The sequence below is a fragment of the Pleurodeles waltl genome, chromosome 7 (assembly GCF_031143425.1).
Source record: "Pleurodeles waltl isolate 20211129_DDA chromosome 7, aPleWal1.hap1.20221129, whole genome shotgun sequence".
Taxonomy (NCBI): Eukaryota; Metazoa; Chordata; class Amphibia; order Caudata; family Salamandridae; genus Pleurodeles; species Pleurodeles waltl.
In genome coordinates, this window is record NC_090446.1 from 1,404,769,692 (window position 1) to 1,404,783,077 (window position 13,386).

Here is a 13,386-nt window from a genome sequence, read left to right on the forward strand (position 1 = left end):
ATTAAGGATGTACCAGTAACACCTACCGGCTAGATTCCTAAGGTTGTGGATCTAGTACGTGAAAAGGTTGCTGAAAAAAAGGAGTTTGGTCCTTCTTATCGTGCACCGGTCCCAGTCTTGGGAATACACGGTAACAGCACTGTCATTCTACCACCGCTGGCTGGCGCTAAAGAAACCCGCTTTGTATCTATTGACAATGTCAAGTTACACCATGTGGCCGATCCTGCACAGAATACCAAGAGGAACAGCCAGTAGTTCCCGAATCCCTCTCACTAGTGGTCAAGAAGTCCATCTACAAGTTGTGAGCAGCAACCTACACCTCTCCGAGCTTGGGGAGGGTGAAAAATGATCTTGCATTAGTTCCACTAACACCTGTTTCAACTAATAATACAGAAATCACTGATCGATTTGACACAACCTCAACACAGACGGATGGAGTCATTTATTCTGAACCACTGTGGGAGACTCCAACCGGTTCTCCTCCTACAAATACGGCTCCAGCTTTTGCCCAAACTGCTTCTGGATACTTCGCCAATGTCAACGACACCTTCATGGACTCATTTACCTCTTCTACATCGGAACTGTCAAAAACACGTAAACTGATAAACTGGTTTAAAACAAATTACCTTACTGTTCCATGGAACTATCTATAGCGTTCTTTGACTGTTCTAGGTTTCCTCCTTTGGATTGGTTTTGTTATAACTTTTTTCTTATTAATACATGGTAATTTTCTTCCTGAAAAATCAACAGTTGAACTGGTGGATGAGGTCCTAAAACCCCATTTCTCGTCTCACAAGGTCCGCAGAGACTTGTCTTTTGTGAACATTTCATGATGAGATTGTTTGGGATAAAGTAACATTTTATATATATGGCCCCACAGAGGTCATCCAAATACCATATGTGTTTAAACTTCCAATGAACGATGTAATAATACCCGGAATTGTTTCTGAAGACTGGGATATGAAAGCAGTTGATTCTATGATGGCTGAATTACAGTATTATACTGTATTTGAAAGTGAGGATGTTTATCAATCTAAAGAGAATTATGGTGATATGTTTTGCTATAATTATTATGGGCGCCATTTCATTCACAGAGCAAGTACCCCAAAGACTGTTTTTAGTTACACACAATGGGAACATTGTCCGACTCCACCACAGGGGAGTTCTAAAACATGTTCTGAAAAGTTTGCATATTTTTCTGGGCACAATGTTAAAAATGCTGAGTCATATTATTTTAAATTGCCATCCATGGAAAATGTACATATATTGCTGACAGATACGAAATGTATTTATTTAGATTCCTTTGTTTCCCGGTTGGCTATAGTAGGCTATGAATATTGGCTGAAGTCGATTGACTTGAAAAGTATGTGGGGAACTAGAAATTGGCAAATAAGGGGGAAGGAAGCTTTATTTAGAGCATGCCTGATACCTGTTCAAATTATATTTTTAAATGAAACTGTACAACAAACAAGTTGTTTAGGCTTAGCAAAGATTAAGGAATTGAATGCGCCCAGTATTCCTTCCCATGCAAAATTTCACAAATGGCAAAAATATATAAATGCATCAGATCAATGAATGGGTCCAGAATCGTGCGTTTAACGCTTCACTGTCACATCCTGGTGGGTGGTTATTGTGGCCAATAAATACCAATGACTGTCATAACGTTTTATAAACTCCACAGGGGGTTTTAGAACTAATAGGCCGGACCTTCACTATGTGTCATCCGATTATGCGGATATAGTAACAACATACAGTGTAGGGGAATTTTATGCCAGCAATGGTTGAAGAGTTCCTCACTAGATGCTATTAGAGAACACCTCAGTCTCCTGTCTAATAACACTGACTTACAGGACTTCCTGTTAGGCCCCAGAAAACAAGGCAGAAAGCGCTTCTTATATGAAGTATATAATGAAATTTGGAAGCTTTCCCAACAAGAAGCTGCTGCCCGGTTAAGGCACATAAGGGGTCATTCTAACCCTGGCGGTCCAAGACCGCCAGGGCTAAAATGACGGGGGCACCGCCAACAGGCTGGCGGTGCCCCGCTGGGCATTCTGACCGCGGCGGTTCAGCCGCGGCCAGAAAGGGAAAACCGGCGGTCTCCCACCGGTTTTCCACTGCCCAATTGAATCCTCCATGGCGGCGCAGCTCGCTGCGCCACCATGGGGATTCTGACAGCCCATACCGCTGTCCTGTTCCTGGCGGTTCGCCCGCCAGGAACAGGATGGCGGTATGGGTTGTCGTGGGGCCCCTGGGGGCCCCTGCAGTGCCCATGCCAATGGGCACTGCAGGGGCCCCCGTAAGAGGGCCCCACAAAGAATTTCACTGTCTGCATTGCAGACAGTGAAATTCGCGACGGGTGCCACCGCACCCGTCGCACCTTCCCACTCCGCCGGCTCAATTCTGAGCCGGCGTCCTCGTGGGAAGGGTGTTTTGCACTGGGCTGGCGGGCGGCCTTTTGGCGGTCGCCCGCCAGCCCAGTGCAAAACCCAAAATACCCTCAGCGGTCTTTCGACCGCGGAGCGGTATTTTGGAGGGGGGAAGTCTGGCGGGCGGCCTCCGCCGCCCGCCAGACTCAGAATCAACCCCATAGACCAGGAAAACTTACAGACGGCAATAGATGTTTTAGATAATGGTATTAATACCCTGTCCGACTGAATATAGACATTAAATAACATTGTTTCCTCTGCAATAGGCATAATACAAAGTGACATGTCTTCTTTACACCGTGGACAGAGTCAACTAAGGTCCATTATGCAGATGGGCTGGACACTTCAAACATTGAAGGCAGGTTGCGTTCCCTGGCAATACTTTAGCGCAAGAGACATATTTTCTACATTTAATTTAACGCAACAACAACAAACTAATGACTAAGAAAGAAGCAACTTATGTTATGTTAAACATCGAAAAAATTGAAAAGTTGCCTTTTACTGTGGCTGAAATATCATCTGCTGAGTGGTTGCTACACGGGGTCATTAATCTGCCTATTTCAACACTCCAATTCACGTCCTGTTCAAAACACATTCCAGTCGGCAGACATGAAAGGCTGGGAGATAGTTACATCCATGAGGTGTGGGAGCTGCCCTTCTCGTACAAATGTCTCAGTGGCATGAAAGAGGTCTTTCTTAGTGGTAGTAAATGCAAGACTTCTGTCAGCCATTCGATGCTTTGTGCTTGCACTGGGTGTGTGATGCTTCGGCAGCAAACTTGGATTGTTACGTGAAGGGAGTTCCGGGCCCCTTAATTAGACCTACGTTCCAGATGCTTTCAAATAGCAGCTATGTTCTCCTCAATAATGAAACCTGTTGTGGGATGCAAGCCGGAATAGTTTATGTTGTTCCGGTCTCTAAGATTGTTACATTCTGCGGGAATGTACTTTTTCCTCCCACCAGACAAAGGGAAGTAGCTGAGATTTGGCTCCACATTGCTACTTCTAATGTGAATTTTGACAAGTTGAGCAGACTCAAGGCTTTATTGTTTCAAAAACATGTGGCGCTCACAACTGCACACGAGACCTACGCACGTCAGGTGGCAAGGTCATCAGCGGAGATACAGTCCCTTTTAAGTGCCAACTTTCTGAGACACTCTGGTGAGCTCATGGGACGAATATTTGATGCGTCCAGTACTACTGGAATTGCAAATTTCTTTAAGGCTGTTGGTTCTGGTTTCATTCACACCTTCTCCTCTATATTCGATTTAATATCATCAGCCATCCACTCAATATTCTCCAGTATTTTCAAGGGATTTCCAATAACTTAATAGGTGGAATTTTGCTATTTTTTCTGCACAATGGCTGTCCCGCCGCAACAAGGAGGAATGAAAGAGCTCCCACCAGCACTGCTGCGTCGTGAACGCATGATGCAGTACTTGAGAGCATCACTCCTGGAGCAATTGGAGTGTGACTGGTCTCTGTCATTCAGACCAGTTTTGCATTGTGTGCAGCCTGTGTTTCTGTGCCTCTGGTGCTCATTCGAACATGCACTGTAAGTTTGCCTTTCTACGCAGCGCTTGCTTTCATTGGACGCTGATCAGTCGATGTTCTCACTGAGGGCTCATTACCAGACATGCGCGTTGAGGGTGAATTTGCTACGGGATGCTGCTTGTGAGTTGCCCTTTATGGAGGATGCGGCTCTGAACTCATTATTGGGCACACCACGGAATGCTGCTGCCTTGGTTGAAGCTCAGGCTATGGAACACGAATGCTCCTTGGTTCTTCTTGGCAATGTGTTTTCTACTTTACCACCTGCCGAAGTGGAAGATTTCCTGTCTTCCATTGTCTTGGATTCTATTGGCAACTTCCAAAATGACTCTGACTTTTGACATTAGGCCTTTTTATGCCACAAGTTAATTTTTTTTAATTGTCTTTTTAGATATGGTCAAGTGTCTTTTAACTTGTCATTATTGGCATTTTCTATACATATACCTTAGGTAGCTATATATATAATTAGGCTTTGAACCACCTTCAACCAGCAAGGGGAGGGTGTTGTGTACCCATTTTAGTTATAGCTCCATGCACGTTATTTTAGCACACTCTGCCTGCCACTGTGCACTTTAACCTAGATATATTTTATTCAGCTTCGTGTATTATTTTAACAATAGCCACATTTGCGGTCTTGTTTTATTTCTCTCTATCGAGCTGTTCTTTGCTTAAGCCAGCACTGTGTTCTCAAACAAGTCATCTGTGCTTCTCTCAAGGCTGCAGTAAGATAGGTTGCTGGTAAATGTGGTAACGTTTTGTCTCTGGTATTCACTGAAAAACACACATCCTTACGTGGGGACATTTTCTCAGAACATCTGCTGTTTTATCATAAAAACACTTCCCTGTTCCATACACGTTAGAGAGAGATTCCAGCCAGATGACCACGACTGTATGCTGATTGCTGAACGCTTCGCTACAGCTGCTTATGCAGACTTCAGGCCTTTGCTCAAGTATAGGGAATGATGTCTTCCCAGGGGAACCTGAAGGGCAGAGCTAGAGCTTAACATTCTGGGCTCTAATATAGCCTAGGTAGGAATTAGTCTATTGACTCTAGTGACAGCATGGTAGCGTTATTTATATGCTTTACTCTCCTTGTAACAATTTTAATATTGTCAAGCTTTATCGTCCTGGTTATTGCAGTACATGCTTTATTGTCTAAGATGCAGTTGCTTCATTAAAACCTTATTAAAACATATACTGCCTCTGCTTGTCCTTTTATATGTGAGACTAATGGAACTGAGAGAAACAGATGAGATCTGAGTGACCACGATTTCCATGAGGAATCAATTGTGTCATGCGCTTTGCTGCCCAATCAACCCTGCCCTTGGGTAGAGATGAGGCACTGCTAGTTAGCCAAAGCAAAACCCAGATTAGGCCAACAGGTGTCACCTGTAGTGGATCAGGCTCAGTCCCCCACACCGCAAGCGCTTCTGCCTCTCAAATCCAGTAGTTCCATCGTAATAATGAGAGCCTACGCGACAGGGAAACCTACCAGCTCTGAACATTTCTGTAAACTAGAGATACAGGGTAATCCATGGTGATATGGCTTCAGTGAATACCACGACAATTTATTACAGAGAATTCCCTGCAAATGTTCATGTGTAGATAAAACACAGGAAAGGTAGTTGTGTTTAAAATGTCAAAGTGTAGGTAACACAAAATCATAATTTCTTCACTCCTCTGTGGCAGAAAACCCTGAATTACTGGCCAATTGCAAACATTCTGTAATCTAACATTTCCACACATCTCCCTATAAAAATGGTAAACTGCATGTGTAAGTGAACATATTGCACGGGATAGTAATTGGCCAGAACTTTGACCATGTAAAGACCACATTAGCACAACATTCACTTCACATTGTGTCAGTTTTGACCTGTTCCTGTCTGTTACAGTAGGTCCAACCACGTATGAGATACTGTATTTTTTTATAAGAGAGTGGGAAGTCTGAGTGGTAGGACTTCCCAGGTTTCCTGCGAAATCTAGATCTTTCTGTCCCAGAAATACATGGAAATTCATCTTTTTTAAACCAAAGTTTTATGCCTAGAAGGCATTCTTAGTAAAAAAAAAAGGAGTAGAACCGCTGTCTGCCTTTGGTGTCCATTTTCAGAAATTTGTCTAGGCTCGGCAGGTTTTCCTAGGTGCTGGCCAACCCTGGGCCAAATATAAACATCATCACTCATTACAAAAATTAACCTTATTTGTAATTTAGTTTTTTGCACTTTTCACTGCTGTGCACTTGGGTATCGCCTGAGACTGGATCATAGGCCCAGCCCCACTTGCTGGATACAGTTTTAATTTGGAGACAGCGAGAAAGTAGGAATGTAGGATATTTGTTATTATCTATTTAATTTTCAAATATATTTGGCTTTCTATTGTAAGTCAGTATCCACAAAAACTCCTCCTCAAAATTACCCAGACCCCTATGCCTAAACTCAGATTCTTGGGAATACTTACAAAATACAACAGTTTTACTCACTCCCAATTTCTCTTCCTTGTATTTTTTATTATCAAGTGATGCATGGTCGGTACACATTTAAAAATATTAGTAATCATTGGTGGCTCTGGAAATTGTGAGCTTTTGCATAAACTACAAACACCTTACATCTGCGACAGGAAGACATAGGCTGATATAATGGAATACTATTTTTGTGGACCTGTCTTCTGTGCAAAAAGTTACAGATGAAAGCCATGCTACCTATTTTTTTTCACATCTTTTCTATTGACTATCTTTTTGTATTTCAACAATTTGTTTCTTTAGGAAATGAAAAAGCAATCAGTACAAATAAGCATTTGTTGAATTCAGAACATTTTCTACTTTTCTGCAAGCTAAAGCTTTCTTCACACGTGTTTCCCTGTGCCCACGTTTTAAAGCATATATAAAGCACAAACATATGAAGTATTTTCTGTTTCCTCAACCAAAGGGAAAATCCAAACAGCATCTGTGTTGTTGCTGGCTCACAAACACACAGCTTTTTTTTCACAATGCCTCTGATCGGGAAAGAGGTATTATGAGATCAAGGAGTTGTGTGTCTGTGCCCTGGGAAAGATCCAGATACTGTTTGGAGAGTCTGTTGCCTATTTACAGTGCTTAATCTGTAAAAGTATAAGTGTTGCGATACAAAGTTTTGCTCAGAAACCTGTAGCCAGCACTACTGAAGGTTAGTGTGCCAAATACAAAGGCTGTGTAGTCTTGATTCCTCCTCATGCCTCTTTAATCCACCACAAGACACTCCCTGCCCCATTATCTCACTTGTGCAGGTTCCTGCTTTCTCCCTTTGTCATAGTTTTACAGTCTTTCTCTTAATTATTTTTTCTCATTCGGTGCTTTTCCCTTTCTTGCGATGGATCAGTCTGATTAGGCAAAATAAATGCTGGGCCCCAGAAATGTGTTCTGGTGGCCCACACCTCAACCACAGGCTCAGATCAAGCACTGGCTCTTTGTTTTCTGCTCCAGCAAGGAGCCAGTTGTTATTTGGAATTTGTGTATGCTAACAAATAACCCAAACAGAATTTGGCCATTTGGCTCCTTTCACCCATGCGAATGCAACGCAAAAAATGCTCAGAGGGACAACTTACAAGGCTTGCTCTATGACATTAAGTAATAGATCTGATAAATCCCATCTTCCTTTAGGCCTACAAGAAGAACTTGTAGTCAGCAGGATTTTTCTAGTCAATGTTACTGTGTCCAGTGCTTGGTCAAAGCTTTCTTAAGCACCGATTCCAAGATGTAGAAATCCGGAATGGCATAGGTGTGTGATATCACCATAGGGAATGCTAAATTAGCTTTTTGTTAATGTGTTTATCTCCTATTTATTGTTTCTTATCTTTTGAAATGTGGTTTCCTGTATTATTAAACGAGAACAGGTGCGTTAAGAAGAGAAGGGTGCCAGTAATTCGCAATACACTCAGACAGTATGGCATCAATTCTGTTTAGTTTTCTTTTTTAATTACTTTGTGTTCAGGACAACTGAATTATAATGCTGGCTTCTCCACTCAACTAACAATAGCTATCCTGGAATGAACAGTTACTCGATTTCCTCATCTGAGACACCTGAGGTTCTGTGTATCATTCTCAGGTGCTTTTTTAAGCAGCAAATGCAATATGACCACGATTGTTTTTGCTCTATGAATCAATCACACTGCAGAATAGGCTATCGGTAGAACTGATAGAATCCCCGCCCTCCAACCCTAATAAGGCAGAATCTCATTAAATACTTGCAAGAGACAGCCGGAGCCCATGTTTTTATTGGAGCCTTTGTTGGACAAAAAGACAGTTGCTAGAATAAAAAAGCCTGCCTCCATGCGAAGTGGATTCGGGAGAGCATTCAGTGGTCCACTGTCTGCTCTCCTCAATGCTCTCAGCTCACATTCACCAAGTGGAAGTTGTCCCTTATTTACAATTTCCACATTGTAAATGCAACACTAACCCCATTGAGGAGTCGTACGGCATTAATGGTTTACAAATGCAACGGATATTGCAAAGTACTGATATATTTCAGTGTGATTATTAAGGGAGGAATACCCCTTTCATACCAGTCGCCCTTCTGACTCTCAAGGAGTTGCAATGTGTACATTGCAAAGACATTTCTGACTTGCATTCACTCCTTCTGTATTGTACCTTTGGGACTCATAAGGGTCCTGATTATGACTTTGGCGGATGGAAAAGCCTGTCCACCGCAATTCTGACAGGCAAGTTGCTGCCAGGCTGGCAGCCTCCCCGGTGGGGCCATTACGAGTTTCCCGCTTCGGAAACAGCCAACAGCATTGTCTCTGGCTCGTAATAGAGTGAACATTGCGACGGGGCTGGCAAGGGGGTTGTAATCCCCAGGGTAGCACTGCTTGCAGCACTGCCCTGGCAGTTTAGGACCGTCAGCACCGCCAGGCCGACGTGAAGTCATAATCTGGCAGTGCTGGCAGTCCAACTACATCGCTACCGCTGTGGTTGTAATGTGGCGCTGGGACCGCCATCGTGACAGGGTCGTAATGAGGCCCAAAGTGTTTTGGGCTCATAAAGGATTTTGGTGCAGGGATACTGGGGTTCACTGCCCCCTTTTTCTCCCCTGGGGTGCCCACACTAAAATCTATGAATTAGAGTTTGTCTACAGAATCCAGGAATTCCACAACATTGTGGGAACATTGGTTCTTTTTTCCAGTAGTTACTTCTACCAGGTAATATTTTCCACCTGATCAGATACGACAGAAAATGTCAGCTGGGTGTGGTAGGTTTGGAGTAGAGAGTTGGGGGTGATGGTAGTAACAGAGCAGGGTAATCTCAGTCAAGGGAGAATATTTGATGCTCCTTTTGTGGTGCTTCAGGGGTCACGCTCTGCTGTCTGCAGCTCTTGCCCAATGGCCTGCGGTGGTATTTACTCATAGGTAATGCTCCAAGAAGATGATCGTCACTCTTAATGAGAGTCTTCAGATTTTACAGTTGCAAACTTGGGAGTCTGCGAATTGTAGGCTTGGTGCCCACAAAATATTTGATAAGGCATGTCGCATGTTCTATGTGTTCTTGAAAACAGAGCAATGAATAAATAGCCCCAAGTCTGTGTGTACTGGAACAGACTTTACCTTGCGAACATACCACGTGTGGTCCATAGTGTAGGTGTTTGTGCATAATCTACAGCAAGTTTTTCGTAAAACATTTTCAACTTCACTTACTTTGCAATAAGTATCAAGCGTTAATTTAGCAGTGTCAACACATCACACTGATTATGTTGTTGCATTAGCATTACCCTGCACGTGGCAGGCCAAATCAGCAAATACGTTCACAGGTTTGACTGCCTTAGGCCTGTGCCCCGTAACCCTGCATGTTCAGCAAATTCGGCATACTGAAAACTAATTTTCTCTCTGAACTTTTCAACCTCCAGAGTGTTGATTGTAAATTGGTGATTAGGTTACACGTTAACAAAGACCATCTCCCCTTTACCTGGAGAAATTAGCAAATATATGAAATGACATGCATTACATCTACTGAATCACTGAGCAGACTTAAATCTATTGGGATCTCAAATTGTATGATTTTCTAAACATCCTTTAGGAACTGAAATTAATTTCTTCTGTTATTTTTTTTTGTAGATTCCTGGAAATTAGTTCAGCGGATGCGAATAAGACACCACTACTTCAACATTATTGCCCACTTTATAAAGTGTATTACTTATCTGTATGCATAAGGATTCGGGATAGCATGTTGACATTTTTAAACTATTACTTTAACAATAATTTAGATTAAGGGCCTGTTATACAGTGGGGTGGTAAAGTAAATTCATCCACATTTGTAGAAAAACTGCTGAGTCCAGTGGAGAATCCACTGACTCAACATCCTTCACCTAAATCCAAGGCAAAGGAAATGTAATATTTTCAGTGAACTATCTGGATTGAACACCTTTCTACAAAGTAGAGGATCTTGATTACCACCAAAATCTAAATCAGGCCCCTAGAATAAATTAATGTTATTCTGAAAAAACAAATGATTAAAATGTGCTTGTGTTAAACAGCTAAAGAAATTAGGATTTGGCATGGAATATATGAAATGTAAGTATATTAATATGCAAATACCAATTGCAAATGTTTTTCTGGTGTGCAAAATATGGAAAAGTTTGTGTAGCACTGTAATGCAGTGCTTAAGGAGATCACAAAAGGGTCGAAAATCTAATTACAAATTCTGCACAATTGTAATCCAGAAGTCTTCAAAAAATGGACACAAATATTCTGAGGTAATAGTTTAAGTACAAAAGTTGAAGTGCTAGATGATGACAATGTATATTCCAGAAGAAACATATGCTTAAATGATGTATCCTATGTGGTCCACAGTTCCAGCATAATCATTTAGTACAAAGAGCATCAACATTATGTAAAGTTTTTTTCACCCTCATTTGGTCATATTCTCTCAATTTTCTTGCTGCAAAATGTTACTAATATAACTAATAGCTTCAAGTTTCCAAACATATGCTTAGAGTGTGTCTTCGAAACTGCCCATAATCTATCCACTGCACATTACTTACTTGAGATAAATAAGCATTTGGGCTGATATTCCACCTGCCAGCAGATGTATTCATTTGTGTGCCCACTTTGGCATTAGCAAGTAGTTTCTGTTGCGTGTCTGCTCTGAACACGCAGAAATATATGGAAACCGAGAGTGGGCCATTGCACTATGATTGTGGGAGGACTGTGCTTTCTTCTGAGTAGTCAGCAGCCCCTTGGAATCAGCATTTAGTGACGTAGCAGATAAGAATCGTTTAAGTCATACTGAATTAGGATTTTGTGATTCGAAGTGTGCATGTCATTGTGGCTGGCCTCGGATGGCCAGCCAAACTGACATGCGCACTTAGAAGCGCACATACCACTCTTCCTCCACTTGATGTGGAGGAGGCTGGCCCCACCCTACAAAGGCGGAAAAATAAATGGACAATAAAAATGCTTTTAATATCCCTTTATTTTTCTGCTTTTAATCAGCGGGGCAACGTTCCTCTACCATAGCGGAGGGGCCACCCCTGGTGGTATCTCTTACTCCGTAATAGTCCTTTGAAATTGGTCCGCGAGCTTCAACCTCCACAAGCCATCATTTAGTACAAAGTGAGCAGCCTTTGGAAAGCCAGGTTAAGGGGCTTTGGGTCTGTCATCTGCACACTGATAGAACTGTATACACATAATATCCAATCAGAATTTTGAAAGGGGACCTAAAGTGAGAGATGCTGGTTGCCTCATATTCCAAAGGAACGAATCTTTAGGTGGATAAAATGTGCTGAATAGTGTGTTTACGGGTAGCAGGCACGTTGTGACTAAACTTAGTGAAACTACATTTTGTGACTGGGATGTGATACAGAGGCTGCAGTCCTTTCTATACATGTATGATTGTGCTTTGAATTCAGATTTACAGCTCATGTCACCTTAAATTAATTCTTTCAAATATATGCTTTTCTGAATCTCAGGTTTAGTGAAATTCACTCTTTACTAGTCTGGCTGAGTGGGGATAATTACTGTACTCCCAGCTGGCCTTTACAAAGTTGGCCTCATCCAGAAATTGTGTTGGAGGAAGGTAGTGAGGTTGTGAATTCAGATAATTCAGACAAGAGAACAAAAGCAGAGGGCAGATTTCTCCCACAAGTGTTCTTTGAAGGTAGTTAGTGAAATAAGAAGGGCTGGGATTGAAGGATGAAGGGTAACAGCACTGCCCTGTCCCAGGTTTGGAGTGCTTTGCTATTTAAGGATCTTCCAGGATTCTATGTAGGGGTTGTTTAGTCGATGGGCTGACCCCTGGTGTGTAAAATATAGATGAATGGGATATAGTGAGAGGATTAGTTGGGTGGTTGTGGGCCACCGGTGGTTAGAATTGTGACCTGTTGCACAGGTGGGTCGTAGGGGCTTACTAAGGAAAAGCAAGGGCCAGCCTTGCCATTGATCCCTGCCATAGCGTTTGTGCCTCTTACATTGTATCTCTGGACTGTCACTGGACTCGCCATGCCAGGAATGGTAGTCATAGTGTGATGTCCTGTGATAGGCCTGCTGGAATAAACCCTGAGGAATGGGCAGTGTGTACATATGCTTTAATGCACTGCCACCACAGAAAAGGCTGAAGGCCTGGGTCGCTATAAAAAAGTGCTGGCACTGTGTGAGTGTGGTCTGCTGCTCAGGTCCTGTGGGTGCTCCGGGGAAGTATGCACTTCCCCAGGTCAGTGCTGGGCAGGAGGGCAAGCTCAGAATCCAGCCAGAGGAGCTGTTGTCTGTTTGGGAGAAAGAGAGCATCTTGTCTGTGATGAAGAGGACACATAGGGGGTCATTCTAACATTGGCGGGCGGGCGGAGGCCGCCCGCCAATGTTCCCCCGTCAAAATACCGCTCCGCGGTCACAAGACCGCTGAGGGTATTTTGAGATTTGCCCTGGGCTGGCGGGCGGCCGCCAAAAGGCCGCCCGCCAGCCCAGGGCAAATCGACCTTCCCACGAGGACGCCGGCTCCGAATGGAGCCGGCGTAGTGGGAAGGTGCGACGGGTGCAGTTGCACCCGTCGCGTATTTCAGTGTCTGCTTTGCAGACACTGAAATACTTTGTGGGGCCCTCTTACGGGGGCCCCTGCAGTGCCCATGCCCATTGGCATGGGCACTGCAGGGGCCTCCAGGGGCCCCGTGGCATCTCCTACCGCCATCCTGTTCCTGGCGGGAGACCCGCCAGGAACAGGATGGCGGTAGGGGGTGTCAGAATCCCCATGGCGGCGGAGCGCGCTCCGCCGCCATGGAGGATTCACAAGGGCAGTGGTAAACCGGCGGGAGACCGCCGGTTTACCCTTTCTGGCCGCGGCTGAACCGCCGCGGTCAGAATGCCCTTGGGAGCACCGCCAGCCTGTTGGCGGTGCTCCCGTGGTCGGTGACCCTGGCGGTCACCGGCCGCCAGGGTCAGAATGACCCCCATAGTAT

At 43.7% G+C, this 13,386-nt stretch overlaps 1 protein-coding gene across 2 annotated transcripts in view; it reads left to right on the forward strand.

The window, feature by feature from the left end:
• The window catches only part of LOC138246411 (H-2 class I histocompatibility antigen, alpha chain-like), a 318,745-nt gene extending 306,000 nt beyond the window's left edge, over positions 1–12,745 (forward strand). For both annotated transcript variants that reach the window (XM_069201007.1, XM_069201006.1), the window contains exon 7: positions 10,055–12,745. In XM_069201007.1, coding sequence (XP_069057108.1) covers position 10,055 — 1 coding nt within the window. In that variant the 3' untranslated portion in view covers positions 10,056–12,745. The remainder of the gene's footprint in view (positions 1–10,054) is intronic.
• The last annotated feature ends 641 nt before the right edge of the window (positions 12,746–13,386 follow it).